Here is a 20,361-nt window from a genome sequence, read left to right as displayed (position 1 = left end):
AAGAGTAATTGAAGTTTCACTTAGTTCATTCCATAATTTTTTCAACCTTAGAAGCACTTTGAGGTTCAACTAAATTCAGTGGACAGCTGAGAATACTGTGTGATATTTTTGTTAATCTGTTGGGTAAATGAACAAAAAGTCAAATATTGTTTAAGCACCTCATAAAATCTCTTTTTCTCTGTTTTCATTTAATTTAAAAAAAAAAAATTTAATATTTCTTAGTATTTATGTGTGAAATTTAATTTATTTTTTTGGTTTTCTTTTGAAATTTCAGTGCTTGGCTCAGAAGAACAGAATGAGTTTTTTCAACGAGAAACACTTCGAGGTTCAACTAAATTCAATGGACAGCGGAGTAGGGTAAGTTTTTTGTCTTATCTAAGCTACTAATACTTTACATTTAATATTCCCAAACCAATATCATTAGGCTTATACAGAAAAGTTTTCTGAAAAATATTGATTATGTTATACCACAAGTTCATTTGGTTGAGGTACATGGAGTACTATATTGCAATACTGTAAGTTCCCAAATCTGATGTCAGAATAATCTCAGAGTTGTGTTTTTTTGAAAAAAACAAAAAAAACAAAAAAAAAAACTTGTTGAAATAAAACAGCTTCTCAAGATGCTGGGATTTACCAGTTAAAGCTCTCTTTGATTAGATTCTTGATTTATCTCTCAATCGTTTTATCTATATTTCTGGGAAAATGTGTAGGATAAGCCAGGACTTATTCTGTATCCTTTGTTCTAATTTAGCTTCCCACATGCTTTTTCGAGTGTATACGTTTACATCAATTACTAATTGACAACTTGATGGTTGAAATGATTGTTGTTTCATATCCACTTACTCTATAAAAATGTTACTCTTTTCGGAAAGAGAATATTTCCTGTCAATATTGTATTTATCCATTAGACTAGGCTTTGAAATGTCAAATATTTAGTGCTGTTTAGTGTATATTTACTTTTTATGTTCCTTTGTTACTTGACATTTTATAAGCTGTCTGTGTATAATTGAAGTATAATTATTGTAGGTGGAAGAGAGAATTATGTTATGAAGTTTAATAGTACATAAGTTATGAAGTATGAAAATTAATTGATAAAGCTCTGAAGGGAATAAGCGCCGCTCTTAATATGTGTGCCATACCAAATGTGGTTTTTTTCCCCTAAGCACTGCTCTCAAGTAAGTGCCAATGCCACTTAACTACGAAAATAGTTAATATGTGTGTCAAAAATGAATCTAAGCCTACCTATATATTGTCAAAATCTATATTCTCTAAATAAAAATCTGTGTCATAGACTAATATGACCATGGCTGAAAAGCATAAATTGATGGTAGTACTGTAGAGATAAGATGAACATTTTTTCTCCCATTCCTGTTTATAACCATGAACCCCGTCTTTAGAAACCACTTTACCACTTTAGGCCAAATAAAAAAATTACTAGTTTCTCGTCCATTTTTTCTGGCTCACAATTTTTTTGTCTACGGTATCCTTCATTTTACAAAATGTAAGACGATCTGGCTAACTCACAGATCAGTAAAATTTCTCTTTCGATCATTCGTGGTTGGGGATACACATGTGGCAAAGACAAGCCAATAATTTGTAGCTAGAAAAGGAACGATCCAATTTTCGATGACTCTAGGTCTGATAAACTATAGAATTACGAATGTTTCGAGTATTTTGATAAAATGTTTGGGTTTAATAAAATACAGCTTGAAATTAGTGGAAAAGCTTGAGATTTTAGGTGAGTGGCTTGAGAGCTTGAGGTTTGGTCGAAAAGCGTGAGGCTCACGCCGGATGTGTCAGACTTGGTACAGTAGGTATGTATCCTCCACTAAATTTAGTACAATCTATGCATGAATTCATCCTTTGACCACATTGGACCCTAGGGCCTAGGTGGCCCTTTAATTTTGACCCTCATTTGCATTGCCAATCCCCTTGTTTTTTGGACCTGAGCCTGTCTGGCCTTGCCATTTGCTATGATAATAATAATAATTTATTTGGATCTGCACTTTTTCGTCAGTATCGCACTTCTTAATTGATGGTACTGTACGTCCAGAACAATCAATGAAAAGCAAAGTAAACAGAGGGAACTTTGACTAAATTAAAACAAAGTTCAGATCAAATATAGGAATAGTAAACCTAGTATATGATTAGCCTGGTAAAATTAACTACATTGTCATCTTAAACTAAAAACTTATTGCTAAAAAATGTATACATACACACACATTTATATGCCTATACACATAAATAATGCACATGAGTATAATCATGAAAAACATATAACATACAGTATATGGAAAATACAAAAAAAAAACAACTTATTGCTGAAAAATGTATACATACACACATTTATATGCCTATACACATAAATAATGCACATGAGCATAATCATGTAAAACATATAACATACTGTATATGGAAAATCCAAAAAAAAAGTGTATATCAATACATACACACACAACACTTCATAAACCTACACAAATACATTAAAAGAATGCATATACACAAATATGTAATAAAAGAAATCTAAACTAAAGTAGTCATACACAGTAATTTTGAACTGAAGTTAAAAATGTTCATTTTCTTTTTTGATTTCATTTCTCTTTTTCCAGGCCCTTATAGTAGCGTAACTTTTCCAATATCTGTGAATTTTTTTTTTTTTCAAATTGACATTTATTAATTGCAATAGATTTATCTATTTGTCATAATTAGGTCTCATCCATTACAGTCATAACACCAGAATTATCACAGCTTAGTTTGGTAGTCTTTGTCAGTATGATATTAAATATGGACCCTGGGAATAGTGTCCCAGGTTCCATTTGTAAGTGTAGCCAAAGCAAGTTTTTATTGGGTCCAAAATATTGGATCCAATCAATCAATAAAGCTCATGACATTTATAGTGCCAATAGCATAATTAATCGTTTAGTGGTGCTAAGGACAATTGAAATTATCAATTTATACAAAGTTTTAAAGGATATTTTTAATTTTTTAGGCAATGAGAATATGGAGATTAAGCTAACAATAGAAGCATGTGTTTTATTTTAAATTTAAATCACCCCAAACAAGGTCCACAAGCCAGTTCTAGGTAAGGGGTTACTTGTAACTTAATTACTATACTGTATTTATATGCCATGAAATGCTTGTACCTACTGTGTGGCTGAAACATAGCTTAAGCAACTTCACAGCCTGTCAACAGTGTTTGGTATATCTACACTAAGAGAAAAATATTACCATATAGGTTTGAATCTACAGTAAGACCTCCCCTTTTCTTTTGCAAAAAAACAGTCTACTTGTAAACCAAATTATGAAAATTACCTTAAAATAATCCTGTATACTGTCTGTTATATTTGATCGAAAGGAAATCAGGGAAAACTCTTAAAAAGGTAAATAGACACATTGAATGAATGGCTTAAAGTATAATAACTTTCAGTGAGGTTGTGAGTTACTGTAGGTCAGTAGGGTTGTAGCTGTAGAGAACTAAGCGTGGGTGATAGACATAGTTTCTGCACTATTAAAATCGAAATGGTACTGGGTTTGGTCTGCAGGAGATTTGTACAGGTCATTCCATTCATAGAAGAAGCCTTTTAATGGTGAAAGCTTGCTTTCAAGTTTGCGGAAAACCTCAAGGCTGGTTGGCCCCCGCCCACCTCCGCCCATCATAACTATATCCCAGGGTTGCTGATTGCCTACAGAAGTTCTTTAAAATTCAATCATTATTTAATTGCTCCTTTTTTTAAAGGATCCTCCTAGTAAGTTATCAACTGTGTATGAATAACATTGAAACATATGACTATACACTATACACTGATGAAACATATGACTATATACTATACACTGATGAAACATATGACTGTACACTATACACTGATGAAACATATGACTGTACACTATACACTGATGAAACATATGACTATACACTATACACTGATGAAACATATGGCTACACTATACACTGATGAAACATATGACTGTACACTATACACTGATGAAACATATGACTGTACACTATACACTGATGAAACATGTGACTGTACACTATATGCTGATGAAACATGATTATACACTATACACTGATGAAACATGACTATACACTATACACTGATGAAACATATGACTGTACACTATACACTGATGAAACATGTGACTACACTATACACTGATGAAACATATGACTATACACATACACTGATGAAACATATGACTATACACTATACACTGATGAAACATATGACTATACACTATACACTGATGAAACATATGACTATACACTATACACTGATGAAACATATGAATATACACTATACACTGATGAAACAAGTCAGTTTTTATTGATTAATAAGCCTTCTGAACACAAACATTCTTAAATAAATTAACTCATAAAATATGAAAACCTAATTAATTTAAAACTTGTAATATAATCAACTTCCAGTAAGGCGTGATCTCCAAATTATTCCAGTAAAGGTTTTACTGACAACTCGTGATATTACTGTAATTTATTTATTCAACTGAACATATACTTTTGTTTCAGCGGCACACACACGTTTGGTGTGTTCAATGTATAAAAGAGAGAAAGAAAAACAACTAAAAATAAGTAATTGTAAAAAAAAAAATAAAAAAATGTTGTACCCCGTTTGAAAATGAACAATTCTAAATTGCTCAGTACTCTACTTGTTTGCACACGTGGTTCTGGGCCCTGCTCTCTGCACCCAAGGCTCGACCTCAAGATCTCTGCAGTTTTATTTGAAAGAGGACTCTGTACTTCGATCAGTTAAATAATAAATAAAATCTAAAGTTCATGATTTGTTGTTCATATGATAAGTAATTTTACTAGTCAACCAAATATACAGTACATCTCTCGATTCGGAGGGACTGATTATAATGTTCAAATTGTTAGTACATGTCGGTAATTACCCCATCTATTGGATTCCGTAAAAAAACCTGAAACCGGGAGATCTCTGTGTTTGGCGGTCAAGCATTGTGTTACCAAACACGGAGATCTCCTTGTTTGGTGGGCAGAGTGTTAATTGGAGGTTGTTGTTAATTGGAGGAGTCTTTAATTTTAGGGAGACCTATATAACAGTGTCTATATTCTTTTGTATAGACTAGCAGCTGTCTCTTATACACATCTAGATGTGTATAAGAGACAGCATGTGTACAATAAAACTATTTAGCTTTGATATACATACAGTAGAGCAACTGTGATGGGATAGGTGGAACTGCGAAAAGGCTGGTAGCAAGGTGACTTCCGTGGCCACGTTGAATTGGCATGGAATGACCCCATGGCACTTCAAGTATATTTGAAGTATGTTTGTGATTTGTAATGCCAATGTACCCTCCTTCACTTTTGCAAAGAAAACGGCAGTGCTATTTTTAGAGCCTCAACGTAGTTCTATCTACAGAGGGGCGTACAAAGCGAATTCCAATGGAACTCGCTTAGTGCATACTGTGCCCTGAACCTCAAGGCACGTTGTCGTTGTGTAATTTACAAATCTTCATATAAGCATAAAGTATATCCACATGTACGTACAGTATAAGAAAGAATAGGAGCTGCATAATAATATTTTTTTGAAACGTCAGTATTTCTGGGCGAGTTGACCGTGCTGGTAGTACAGCAGTTGTAGTAAACAATAGAAAATCGTTCAAACGATCAACAAGTGTGAAAACGATTAACCGTCGTCCATACGCGAGCCGTAATTCAAGCGTGTAGCAAATGAATATTCATATAGCGTGGTAATAGAGTGGTTGATTTCTCAGACACGTTCGTGATAGGGTGTTGACCTAGACATGTTTTTGCCGTCTGGGATAATTTACAGATCGCGCCTAAGGCATGGAATGAAATCATTCAGTTTTTATTAGAAAGTTCTTCAAATTGGCTACCTAATATTTAAACAGTATTTTTATGCACTTGGTGAGGAAATATTTGTTTATCCTCTAATTTTTGACTATTGTCTTGTCTGCATTCAAGATACCACACAGAGAATATATGTCTTTAAAGTGCGCAATTTATCGTTCAATACTTCTTGAGGTCTGCATTTGTAATTCGATAAGAATATGAGTGGAAAGACAATGAAGCATAATTTCACTTTCTTTACCAAAATCATAGTTGTTAATAAACATTACATCAAGGTAGGTTGTGATGCAACCACTCCAATATCAGACCATCATTGTCATGATTGATTGCATGTCTGCCTGATATTATGTGTCATAATATTGATTGGAAGGGTCATGTACATTAAGGAGACTGTCTAGTAATTCACATCTTCCAATAATTATAGGCTTTTCACAACTAATTAATGGGCTCCTCAGGATGTCAGCAATAAACAGGCTTTTCAAAGTATTCATATCAAGCTCCATAGGCTATCACAGCCAATTGCAGAATGAGTAACTTAGGATTTTTACATTAAAGAGGCTGATCAGTACATTCACAACATATAATCTATACCAGAGGTGGGCATAAAAATTGGTCGGAGGCCCAAAGTGAATTTCTGATTTAACACCGAGGGCCACACCCAAACTTTCTAGTGCGCTTCTAAAAACCTCCAAGCACTGCTTTTTACGCCTAACTTAAACAATTGTTTGGCCCTTTAAACAAATTAATTATGAATCAAGAGCCTATACTGATGTTCACATTGGGTTCAGGAAAGACAATTCCATTTGATGTAAAGTTTATTGCTCAAAATGTGTCGAAATCATTTATTTTGAAACTACTGTAATTTTTGTAATACAATGAAAAAATGAAGTGTCTCCTTAATAGGGGTGGAATATATAGATTTCATCTGTATACCATGTATTGAACATTAAGTCCACTTTTGGGATCAGGGTTTCCATGTTTTTTAACAGCTTATGGTCTGTAATTAGAATAGTAAAGATAAAAGGCATTTGTAAATAGGGGACCAGAAAATTGCTCTTTAATACTCTGACTGCCAGGGTTAAAAAAGTAGTATCAGCCACCGCCAGACTTGTTAGCAAATTTTAACACTTTTCCGAAGCTCGTTGAGAGTGCGTATGTGATCAGATTGACATGTAGTGAATACTACAAGAACTACAAACATTTTAGCTTTACAATGGTACCAAATGTTTTATTCTAATCACAATCTGTGATCCGTAACACTAAAAGGAAATGACTCACTTTTAGAGATTTACGCAATTTCGCACAACGAAGCTGAGATAATCGCGATTTTGTGAAAGCAAGTCCATACCGCTCTACACTAAACAAACAAACAAATTGTGAAATACTTACGGTCCAGACTGATTATAATGTTCAAATTGTTAGTACATGTCGGTAATTACCCCATCTATTGGATTCCGTAAAAAAACCTGAAACCGGGAGATCTCTGTGTTTGGCGGTCAAGCATTGTGTTACCAAACACGGAGATCTCCTTGTTTGGTGGGCAGAGTGTTAATTGGAGGAGTCTTTAATTTTAGGGAGACCTATATATTAACAGTGTCTATATTCTTTTGTATAGACTAGCAGAGTCTGGTATTCAGCTTAAGGGTTTTCATAGTAATATGTCTGTGATGTATATCAGTAAAGTCACATTTCTCATTTATTTGATCCTTTTAACAAAGTGAGCATATTATTTCCAGATTCGATCGCAGACTATCTTTAAAGAAGGATGTGGTGAATTTGATTTGCATTTATGCAATTTATATGAATTGTGTTTTTTGTCCCTTAGTCCGAAGGAAAGCTGGCTTTGGCAGTTGATGCCCATGCAGCTAGTAGTGCACCCTCATCGGCAAAAATCTCAAAACGAGAGTCACTCAAAGTTCAGAAGAAGAACTATAAACGAGAAAAGAAGCGTGTTACTAAGGAGTTATTGAGCACTCTGTCAGATCCAGCCATAGTTGTCATGGCTGATTTCTTAAAGGTATGTTTTAAGCAAATTTAATTAGAAGTCATCTAATATAATTTTTCTTTATCTTTATTTTCTCTCTCACATAAGTTGTCGCGAGCAGCCAATTCATATTCTTGACAGCAATTTGACCTCTGAAAGGTCATTGTTTGTCAAAAAACCTGCGCCTAAGACAACTGAAAAGCGGAGTTTCCTTCTTTCGTTCTGCCGGGTAAAATCAATTATTTTAGGCGACGTTTGTAGACTAACCTACTCGTACCAACGTCCGCATGTCGCAACGCTGGAGTACTATTCAGCGTTTTTACTATATTTCTAGGTTTCCTATTTCTACGTTTAATCGGCTCATGTCTCAAGCCACAATATTTTGAGGCCAATATTATACGAACCCAGTTAAAATTATTTACTAGCCTATTTCAACGTGCTAATTATTACATTTAGGCGACGCTTGTTGTAGACTGCCATAGTGTTTTCGGAAATAAATACCATTTTATACACATGCGCAGATCGATTCGCCAGCAGCGAGTCATCGGCCAGCAGCAGCGAGTCGCCGGCAGCGAGATGTCACTGCAGCAAAACACTATTGTACACGGTACCAACGCTGTTCTAATATAGACAATGGGTCGTGCTCATATTATTTGTTATATTTTTATTATTCATTATTTTCACTTGACTCGAATAAATAATTTTGTTCGAAGAACATTTTATGCAGTTTTACTTCGCAGCACTTCACTTGCAATTTGCAATTTCTAGTTTAGCTTGTAATTTGAATTCTTGCTGCAATGGATTTGTTTTTAGTCCCTTTTAAGATAAAAACATACAAAGAGCATTGTACAAATGCAGTAATAATAATTATTTTTGTTGTAATAAAGAGAGTATACACAATTGGAACTACGATATGTAAAATTATTGATCCCATTAATACCAATGCAATCAACAATAATAAAAATTCATTTTTGTATCATAATGGAAGTCTTGTTTCAGATTTCCTGAGAATCAATAGACAACCTAATCAAATATTTCCAAAATACGAAATTATTTTTATTAACATTTTCATATTTCAAGGTGAATTGGTCATTAGAATTAAAGTTCATTCCTGTTGTAGTTATTTTACAGGGTGTTGTGACAGAAATGATTCGTGTTGTAAGCTAGCTCAAATTAATGTCTTCAAAAATACATGAATTCATATTTTGACCTAAATGAGGTTTCAGTGTTTCAGACAGGCTTAATAAAGATTTCATGAAAGCAAATGTTCTCAGTTGATTTATGTACATTAAATATGGATTCGAGGTACATTTTCTAAGACTGTATTTTCCAAATTGATAAACAACAAGAAAGTTATCAGTTCTTTATCTTTGTAGGCAATTTTCTAAAAAGTATGTTTTCATATTCTAAATGATTATACTCGGGATCTACTTAACCTAGGAGCTTAAAAGACCAAATTAAAGCTTTACGAAAAAAAAAATCATGTTTGCCACCAAAGGACTAATTTTGTGATGACACTTCACATTTATGGAACTGTTTTCCACATAACATGAGGTCCGGTTCACGCCAGATTACAAGCAACTTTAAAAACATCTGTTCTAGTACACTTTTGTTAGGCTCCAAAATTATTTGTGTATACCAGTTACAATAAATATTAAATCTTAGTTATGGCAAAGCATCACTCAGTTGGAAGATACCGGATCTTATTTTTTTTACATTATATTATCATTTTGAGCTGATTAGATGTTTGCCTCCCATTCTAAAGCCTTCCAATGTATGCAAATACTATATTTACTTTAAATTTCTGGTAATAACAACACTTCCTGAGCCTTAATTGAACGGTTATTCCATTCTCTATTGACGAGTTAATGTAACTGTTATTGTTGGATGTTGAAGGATTACATGTCTGTCTACAATGGACTTATCTTTTGCCTGGTTATTTTTTTTTTTTTTCAATCATCATAAGTGTTTTTTTATAAGTACTTATTAATGAAACACTTAAATTAATGGTTTAGTTTTGACAGAAAAAAACTAGCTGTCAGCTAATCTTAAGACCTGAATCAACAATGTGTTGAAAATTTAAATGTGAAGTGTTGTGGCAAGAAATAGCCTGTTTAAAGGCAGTAAAGAAGGTGGAAACAAGATGATGGACTGAGTGAATTCATAGATTTCTAAGAAATACTTAGTGGTGGATCCATGAATTTGAAATACAGCGAAGGGGCCCCAAGGATGGACGTTCATATGGAAGGTCTAGACCACTTCAGCCCAACCAGGGTGGGGGCTGAGGTAAGAAAATGATGTTTATGGCACCACTAGATGGTTGGAAATGGCACTCTCAGACTTCAATTGAAATATAATTTTCTTTTTTCAATATCCTGAATAGTGTATACTGTCAACGTTAGGTTTTATGACTTATATCTTCAGTAGTTCAAATCAGTGTGGCATAGATAATACATAAAGTTATATAAGAAGAGTTCTGTAAGATGCCAATAGCATGCATATTTTTGCTTTCAAAATCACCACAGTAGTAAATCCATGACAAGCCAAGTTTTGTTAGACTAGTAAAGTACATCTTGAAAATATTTGCATATTCATAAGGTCATCACGCATTTTGCTTCCAAAGAAGAAAATAATTACGTTATGAGCCATGTCTGGATATTTCATCAATCTTCAACATTTTTTAAGTATTTATTAATAAGCACTTAACATAATGGCAAATCGCTTTATTAATCATTTAGTTTTAACGGACAATTAACTATCTGCCACTGCTTAAGACTTAATGTATTGAAATGTTTTAAGTGAAGCATTATTGCAAGTTCAGTAAAAAAGTCTAAACAAGATGTAGTGTGGTTATTTAAGTGAATTATGTATTAATAATAGACTTATTATATAGGCAAAGTGTAGCAGGATAAAGGACTGCTGAGGGTGCAGTACTTAGGCAAATAAGGTCGTGTTAAGATTTTGAAGAAATGAATAAAATTTCTTCTGTTTGGGTGATTTTACTTTAGTCTCTGATTTTCCTTTCACCTTTGCTTTATTTTTTGATGTCTAGATGTGAGATGATGACACTTAACAATAAATGATGATGATAATGATAATAATAATAATAATAATAAAACCATATTTACATAACAATAATAATAGTATTTATTTGGCAAAAGTATACAAAATGAAATAACATGGATTGCCGAGATAGGGAATCCTTCAAAGAAAAACACTAGTACAAGAAACAGTCAGAAGAATTAATCAGAAACATAAAAAGATATAAAATGCTTATTACTAAATTATCCTAAAAGAGGAAACATTAACAGAGTTTTGAAGTAGAGAAGGCAGTTCTTCCCAGAGTCTGGGAAAGGACACAAATGCAGAATTGAGAAAAGCATTGCTTTTGGCTTTCCAGTGAATAAGCCTGCCCTCACAACGCTCACTGTTTTGTACAAACCCTGTTAAGTAGGGGAACACAAATTATAGAGAACCTTAAAACCAAGAATAAGCCGGTGATATTTGAAAATATTTTTCTATGCTCAATGGATCACAGATCCCTCTAGACACTTTACATGCAGTAAGTCTTCAACTATGGTCAAAAACTATCCCCCACCGACACCAACCCGTATTTCTGAGTTTGGTAATTCCTCCATGCCCTGTGTCATGACCATGGGTTTCAAATGCTGTTTAATAGTACAGTAATTATAATAATACACTGTATAAATGAAATAGTGGCAAACCTCACAGTGGCTTATATCTTGCTATAATAATAATAATATGTCGTTCTTATATAGCGATTCATGCACAAAGCCTCTAAGCACTTCAAGTTACTACCCTGGTCATTGGATCAAACACATATGGAACACATGCTCAACACCAAATTAAATTATTAAATTAAATTATATTATTATTCCATAATATTGCAGGTAGTAATCAGCGCAGTTGTGTAGGAACCTACTAGGTACCCACTTGTACTCCTGGGTGGAGAGATGCAACTGTAGATAAAGTGCCTTGCCCAAGGACACAAGCGATTTGCACAGCGAGAGTTTCGAACCCCCGACCTCGAGGTTGGGAGTCCAAGCCACAACTGATGCGCCAACCACTTCTATAAGTGTACTATGTATAAAACATCTAATGTGTATTTCTTATTTCAATTGTTCTGTAGGTTCGAGGTACTTTGAAAGGTTGGACTAAACTATGGTGTGTTTTGAAACCAGGATTGTTAATCCTATACAAGGGACCAAAGGTATGCGGTTATTAATAGGAATGGTACTATTTGTACATCATTTAACTGCCATAGAAACTATTTTCCTGTTCTAATTTTCAATTTATTAAATAACGCTAGCATAACTAAAAGTGTATCAAATCAGTGATAAGATAGCCTAAAACAGAAATGAAAACAGACAAATGAAAACTACCAAACCAAAATGTAAATACACAAGTTAAATTAAACAAAAGGAAAGGATTAAACTAAATCAGAATAACTAGGTCAATACAGTATGTTTTGGTTCTGGTTCTACTGAAAACTGTTCAAGGCTTTGGAGCAACGATGCTAAAAGCTCTTGTGTACTGCATGGCGAAAGTAGGGTATGAAAAATCAATGATAGTATGAATACAGTAGTTGACCTTACGAAACTAATTAGCAATTATTTTAATGGTGGTAGTTTCATATATCTATATATCAGCTTCCATTAAAGAACATTCTCGGTGCTTTTAAATAAATTTATTAAAAAGGAAACCAGTAAACAGGAAGATATTAAGGTGTGACATTTCCTTTTCAGGTATTACAAACATTAAACAATAGATCCTGAAAATTTGGAGTGTGAGCATATAACTAAACCCTAATTCTGCAATATGAATATTTTAATCTGCTTTTATCATTCTTTTAGCATGGTCAGTGGGTTGGCACTATTTTATTGAACACTTGTGAATTAATAGAACGTCCATCAAAGAAGGATGGATTCTGTTTTAAGCTCTACCATCCATTGGACCAATCTGTTTGGGCCACAAAGGTAAGTGTTAGTAAACTGCTGAATCTAAAACCATTTTGAACATTGATGATCCATTCAGGAATCCTGATCATTACCACTTCAGTGATTCGCAATCAAGTCTTGCTTTTAAGCTTGGCATTATTTGGGGTCCTAGATGTTTCCTTTGATGCTTAGCAACCAGTGACGTTTCCAGATTTGAGAGCTAATTATTTGGGACCCTACAGATGCTCTATAACCAAGTGTCTCTATGAAGTGTGGGCCATTTAGCTTAATCATAAAGTAACAAAAATCATATGATTTGAACCCAAGCTCCTCAGATTGAAAAGTGGGTATCTTAACCATCATACACATCTCAAGAAATGGGACTGTAGCTTGATGGAAAGATTACTTGTTTTCTAATCCATAGTCCTCGGTTAAGGTCATTTGAAAACCAGATTTTGTTTTCTAAAACAGCTCCATTGCTTAGCCTCATGAGTTTATATTCTGTGCAAAAGAATAACTTAGTACTAAACTGGTACCCCAGTATGAGAAGGAAATAGAAGGAATAAAATATATGCTACCAGCAACTATCCAATCATTCCCTTTTAAACTATAAATTTTCAGGGAACATTGCTATGTATGCATTTTTGTTCTGCGTGGTGAATTTATTGATCAGTTTGCGAATGAGCATAATCATTCATTTCATCATATGGCACGACAACCTTTGTAATTAGATTAGAGTCACCATCTCTATTTATAGATTTCTTTGTATATATCTTAGTGTTATTAATTTATTCTTTAATTGTTTATATTAAATATCAATTTTAGTTAATACTGTAAGATCAATATGTCTGTCTAGAAATGCATGTTACTAATGTGAATTAGGAGAATGCATAGCTTGAGTTGTTGACTTAATTACAAGGCAAATTATGTGGGTCATGAGAAACTTGAAATAACCATAACTTATACTTTTTTGGATCATTATAAAAGAACCGTATATTTACCTATTATTGGAGCCAGTGAATTTATTCAATACTTTGAAATAACCATGTTGGATATAACACTGAAAAAACATATAATGTACAAAAATGTAAAAAATATGAATAAAATGGGAAAAATAAACAAAAATTAAAATACAGGAAAACACATTAATTCATATTAAAAAAAGAAAAAAAAAAAACTAATGTCGTACAGGCTCAGATGTTGGTAGAGCAACCATAGAAGTACATATGCTCGCACTTTTTTTCTGGTATTTGAACTTTGCATTGCAGATTGATATATCAAGCAATCACCTACTGTAATTAGACTCCTATAGGAAGGATGTGTATTTATTATGGTATTAATAAGAGAATGAAGCTATGATTGCTCGTTAAACCATATTGTTTTCAAAATGGGAACAGCTGTGCTCTCATTATACATTAATAAATTAATAAAATTTTGCAATATTATATATTTCACAAAGAAAGAATATATGTATGATAAAATTGCTCTCTGTTTTGCTAATCAGGTTCCTATTAGTTTGTTATACATGTTAGAGGCCTATTTTTATGCATTTTTTCATACATACATAGGGGCCTAAAGGTGAATCAATGGGAGCTATAACCATTCCACTGCCTAGCAACTATTTAATTTTCCGGGCACCTTCAGAAGCTGATGGTAAATGTTGGATGGATGCTTTGGAGTTGGCTCTGCGATGCTCTAGTCTACTGATGAAGTCTATGAGAGATAGTGGACAGATTGACGCAAGTCTACTCACCCAGTCTTTTCAACTGGAAACAAATAACCTTGATGAGTCAGAAATTGAGAAGCACTTTGCCAACCAAGGTAAGAATGGGTGTATTCGACTGGTTCATTTCATTGATTTTTCATTGAGTATAATTTTCATTCAACTGGTTCGTAAAATAGAGTGCGTTAATCAGCGTTAAGTTATCCACGTGACCAAAAGAAACATGGCCGATTGGTGAGTTTAGAAACAACATGTGTGTTAATATAACTTAGATTTCAGAAAATAAAAATTGTAATATTTATCCACATGAAGTCAATTGTAGGCTAACAGAATTCAAAAACTGGATGAAAATATTTTTTTTACAAAAAAACCATATTGCCAGAAGCTGAAGCAGTCTTAACTACGCATCGTGTAACTATGCAACCATTTTGTTTTGTTGAGCATCTGCAAGTTTTCTATTTGACTGGTCGTCTTCGTTAAGTATGATTTTACCGCTGCGCAGGTGGGTGTGGTAATGAAGAACGACCACTCAAATATGGCCAATGATAGAGTACTTGTGTATGATGTAAACATGTCTCAAGTTTTACCAAGAGTTGTGTTTAATTGTCATTACCGTAAATGCTTGAATAAGTGCCGCACCAAACCTGATTTTTTTTTGCTAAGTGTCGTTCTCAAATAAGTGCTACGCTGCTTAATCGAGAGTATATATTATCCTGTGTTTAATAAAACACTTCGAGAAACAGGGTTTTAAATATAATAAATAACACAATGAAGACACAAGCATTTCTTTATAAACGTTTTTTTTACGATGATGTAGGACCTATGATAGGCCAACTGAACTACGGAATTACGCGAGATAGGTAACAAGGGAACAGGCATGGAAAGCACCATGCCAATATTTTTCATAAGTGCCGCACACATATACGCAGCTCTCAAATAAGTGCTGCACTGAAGCCTCCAAAAATTTTATAAGTGCCCCAGCGCTAATTTGAACATTTACGGAGTACTATTGTTGAGGTTCCCACTATAAAGCTTTTGTGTGACAAATGTATATAATTTACCCATATATGGGCATGAAGGTGTCACATCCATATATGGTAGATCACATGTATTTTTGTGAACAGAGCTTTAAGTATAGTAGATTAAATTGAGGTTTTGAAATACATTGAAATGTAATTAATGATTATGCGAAGGTACACTTACCTACAGTATAATCGTGATTATACAAATCCTCTTGAGGTAAGAATCAATTCGCGTTTGGCCAGCCACCAAGTAGCTTGGAAACGCGAATTGATTCGAAACCGAGGGAGGACGCAGTATAATGATATCATTATTGCGGATTTCAATCAGGCTGTGCTGGTTGTCATGGTCTAGATATGTTGGTGTATTACTTTCTTATTAGCACATATGGAAGTAAGATGTTATTCTGATTGATTTATCAGTGAAGTTGCAAATATCTCCATGTGACCTATTTTACGTTGCACTAGGCAAGATAGCAACATGATATTTTTTTCGTTGACGAAATCTGACCTACTGTACAACTGTCGAGAAGTGCATCGCACTTCTTAGGAATTAGTTCTCCGTACATTTAGAATCGCACTTTCCTTAGGACTATTTGTGTTTAGAGCTCTGGGGACACTTCGTTTTAGTTGAGAATGTGCTGTAAACTTAGCCGTAGGTGACTGCAGAAACAATTTGAATCTTTATATGCCATGAATTTCTATGTTAACAGTGTTGTACAAAATTCTTGAAAAGCAAGCGTTCACTAAACTTAATTAGCATCAGGTGTCACAGATAATCTTCTGTATGGTTTTATACAAACGCAGTACACCTCCCATGCAATACGTGAAAATATTTAAAAAGCTTTTGAAAAAAAGTATGTGATTGCTACTTTTATGGACTTGAGCAAAGCCTTTAACCTATTTGTTCATAATGTATTACTTAAGTTTGCCTATTATGGAGTATGAGATATCACTCTCAATTTGTTGAAGAGCTATTGAAATTCCCGTAAAAGGAGTATGTATGCCTTAACAGTAGCAGTTCATCCACATTTCAAATGATTGGTGTATCACAGTGCTTCATCTTAGGTGAGACTTTTTTTATACCTTGTTTAGTGAACTCACCGCCCACCAATAATGATCATTTCGAATAAAAATGAAATTTTATTTTTGGCCAATTAGCACAAAAAAATGGAAATTTAACAAAAACATGAAAGTTTTTCTTTATTTTTATTATGCACTCCGCTGCCTTGAAATCTCCAAAAATAAGATATGTATTTTTCTTCCTAATTATATAAATTTAAAGCATTTAACCATCCCAGTGCTACACTCTTTAAATTCACCAATAAAAATTTGTTTTCTCCTCTGTCTGGATGTTTTTGGCAAAACTATTTATTAAATAAGAAAACAAAATTAAATTTTTATTTTTTTCCACCTTCCTCTGGCAATCTTTAATGGAATAAGTTCACAAAACAAGGTATAAAAAAAGTGTCGCCTTAGCACTGTTGTAGTAAAAACTAGTATTCCTAAAATCATAAATGATGAATTAAATTTCAAATGCACTAAACTGCTCCTAAATATTAGACAAGTTATACCATTTTGCACCAGCAAAAGGAAGTTGAAAGCAATTTCCTGAAACTTGCCTGTTGGTAGAACAAAATTTTCTTGGGTATTATGCTATATGTTGCTGAAACAATCATGTTAATTTTATTCCTTGAAAATCTCAAAAGCAATATATTTTTACTTTATTTTATTATTATTATTATTATTTTATTGTTATTATTATTTTCTTATTTTATTTATTTATTTATTTTACTTTATTGTATTTTGCTCTTTATTTTGTATTCATTGTAAAGCGCTAGTGACAACTTCGGTTTAACCGGCGCTATATAAATTTTAAAATTTATCTATCTATATGTACAGAGTAATTTCCTTTCTCGAATCCCCCCTAACTAAACCTTATTACAATAAATTTCATGTTATTTTCAAACATCTCAAATACTTACCATATTATGCTACAGACAAATTGCTATGCCATTCTTTGCTAAACTAGAATTCAACGAGCTAGTTAACTTTATAAATATGGGCAATTCCATGGTAACGGAATTACAAACAAATTATTTTTGACTTATTTTTATAAACCCAGAAGCCTAGGGTGTGTCTTGGTGATATATCAAACAGTGGTATTTGGAAAAAAAAAAAAAAACATTTTGAAAATTTTATTTTGTTAACAGAATTTCTTAGAAATTTTCATATTTTACAACTTTGGTCTTGCATCTTGTATTTTGTTTATAATAATTTGTTCTGTATTTCGTATATATACTTTAGATGTTGTGAAATCAAATATAAATACAAGGTAGAATTCTGTATTTTATCTACAATTGGTATACAGTATTTCATTTGCTTTTGATTGGATATAAAAATATTTTATTATTTTTTAAATATTTAACAAATTCTTGGCTCAAATTATATTTTACACAAGTATGTGGGAGATCCTCTTTAACATTAAAAGCAAACACATGTTCCTGATAACAAAGTACATGTACTGATTATGTGCAAATATTGATATATTAGTCAAACAGAATAACGGTTGCATGCGATGTACTGGATATTAATGCATGCATTCTTTGTGTGTTAGGCTTGGATGAGTCGGATATTGAGAAAGATGAGGAGAAAGATCAAGAAAGCAAGTCGGATTCTGATCTGTCTGAAGAAGAGGACAGTGTTGAGCCGTTAGAAGTTCCTCATAAGGAAACACTCTATGTCCCAAACGAGGTCGAGGAACTCGGCTTGGTGAGTGTTTGCATGATCTGTTATACAGTATGGTGTCAGTGAACTGTTATTTATGATTATCATCTTTATTATAATATTTTAGACTTACATAGCGCTTAATACTAACAAGGCCTCTAAGCACTTCTCTATGGTGTTGTTTATTGGATTGATGATATTTTTATTATGAAAAAAATCATTCATAATTATTGTGTTGAATTGTTATAGTGTAGTCTATTTCTAAATAGGTTCATTCCATTTGAAAATACGTAAAGTTTAATCAAACACAAGATTTGTCTATTATTGCCTACCATTATTCTTTCCCATGTTTTTCCCAAATAGGAGAATACACAATCAGAAACCTTAGGCGAAGAGAACAAAGGTTTAATATGGGGACTAATTAAGCAAGTACGTCCAGGGATGGACCTGTCAAAGGTTGTACTACCAACATTTATACTTGAGCCTAGGTCACTACTTGACAAGCTTTCTGATTTCTACTACCATGCTGATATGTTATCAGAGTAAGTGATGTCTTTTGAAACGATATTGATGAATTTAATTATATAATTTTTGTAACTTCTACTATTTTTGTAATAATAACATAATGTAACATTAAGGAGGTTTGGGTTGCTTGTGAGGCATGGTGAAAGTATGGTGTTAATGGAACAGTAGCGAATGACGATGAAGGGGACAGAGATAATTTTCTGAGTTTAGTGTAGAAATTACCGTATTTCTCTGGAAGGCAAACAGATTTGTTTTTAACAACCTTGTTGGTTGTAATTGTCTTGTCTTTTGCATTATGGTTTCTATTAATCTATTGCACAACTATATTATTAAAATATATGTTTTACAGAGCTGCTGTACAAGAAAATCCTTTTACTAGAATGAAGTCAGTTGTTAAATGGTATCTATCTGGATTTTACAAAAAACCTAAGGTATGAGATATCCAAAACTTATAGTAAAATTATAGTAGAAAGAATGTCAGTTACCCATTTCTGGAAAACAGTCCTCAAATTTAGTTCAATTTAAGAAGGATCTCAAAACTTTCTTAGTTTATAAAGCTTTTTAGCCTGGTTTATTTTTCACTTGCGCCTTTGATAATTTTAGAATAGGCACGGTAAAAATTGCTGATTTATTATTATTTTCTGATTTATTATTTTGTTAATGGAGAAAACTTGATTACTCTTAAACATATGTAATAATAATAATAATTAATTAAATAATATTTATTTGGCAATCATCAAGAACAATTATAGCCTGGAGTGAGAATAGGCAGAAGCCCAAACAGATGCTGCACTCACTCCACCTTATAAATAAAAGAACTGTATACCAATCAAGTTTTGTAATTAAATAAAAACAAAAATAAAAGCAGGAAACTAAAAATTACTAAGAAAATACAATTAACGTACAACTAGTATAATGGAATATAGTACTTAGAGCAGATTTAAAAGATGAGATTGATGAAGAATTTTGAATTACAGGTGGTAATTGTTCCCATAGCCTAGGGAAAGATACAAAAGCATAACTTAGGTATGTATTACTTGTTTACTATCATTTGTTTTCTGCTTGCTCAATTTCAGGGACTGAAGAAACCATACAACCCAATCATAGGAGAAACCTACCGCTGCTTGTGGACTCATCCAAAAACAAACAGCAGGACATTTTACATTGCAGAACAGGTGGGATATTTGATGAACAAGCACCATTTTACCTTTGCTGCAGCAGAAAGTCTGCTCCTTTAATGCCAACTCAGACAGCGTCGTACAACGCAGGCCAATGCGATTCATCGTCGGGGACAGTTTTGAGCCGTCGTGAGAAACATTAAACATGTTTAATATTCTACAACGTGACTGCCCCCGACGCAAACCATCGCGTCTGCGTTTAACTCACGCAGACCTGGCACCACAACAAATCGCGTTGTATGACGCTTTCTGAGTTGGCCTTTAGGAAGGGTGTCCCTTTAATAGGGTTGTCCCTATAATAGGATCATCCTTTAATAGGATTGTCCCTTTAATAGGATCATCCCTTTAATAGGATTGTCCCTTTAATAGGGTTGTCCCTTTAATAGGGTTGTCCCTTTA

General features: G+C 33.3%; 1 protein-coding gene across 7 annotated transcripts in view; it reads left to right on the top strand.

The window, feature by feature from the left end:
• Positions 1-20,361, top strand: part of LOC117100107 (oxysterol-binding protein-related protein 8-like) — a 65,206-nt gene that overhangs the window by 34,448 nt on the left and 10,397 nt on the right. For all 7 annotated transcript variants that reach the window (XM_033239672.1, XM_033239675.1, XM_033239673.1 and 4 more), the window contains 9 exons: positions 275-357; positions 7,674-7,865; positions 11,983-12,063; positions 12,707-12,829; positions 14,359-14,611; positions 18,150-18,304; positions 18,623-18,801; positions 19,134-19,215; positions 19,861-19,959. In XM_033239672.1, coding sequence (XP_033095563.1) covers positions 275-357; positions 7,674-7,865; positions 11,983-12,063; positions 12,707-12,829; positions 14,359-14,611; positions 18,150-18,304; positions 18,623-18,801; positions 19,134-19,215; positions 19,861-19,959 — 1,247 coding nt within the window. The remainder of the gene's footprint in view (positions 1-274; positions 358-7,673; positions 7,866-11,982; positions 12,064-12,706; positions 12,830-14,358; positions 14,612-18,149; positions 18,305-18,622; positions 18,802-19,133; positions 19,216-19,860; positions 19,960-20,361) is intronic.

Source organism: Anneissia japonica, unplaced genomic scaffold, assembly GCF_011630105.1.
Source record: "Anneissia japonica isolate Jap-2015-1 unplaced genomic scaffold, ASM1163010v1 scaffold241_len727266_cov204, whole genome shotgun sequence".
Classification (NCBI taxonomy): domain Eukaryota; kingdom Metazoa; phylum Echinodermata; class Crinoidea; order Comatulida; family Comatulidae; genus Anneissia; species Anneissia japonica.
Note: the sequence above shows the minus strand (reverse complement) of the source record. Positions and strands in the feature narration are given on the sequence as shown.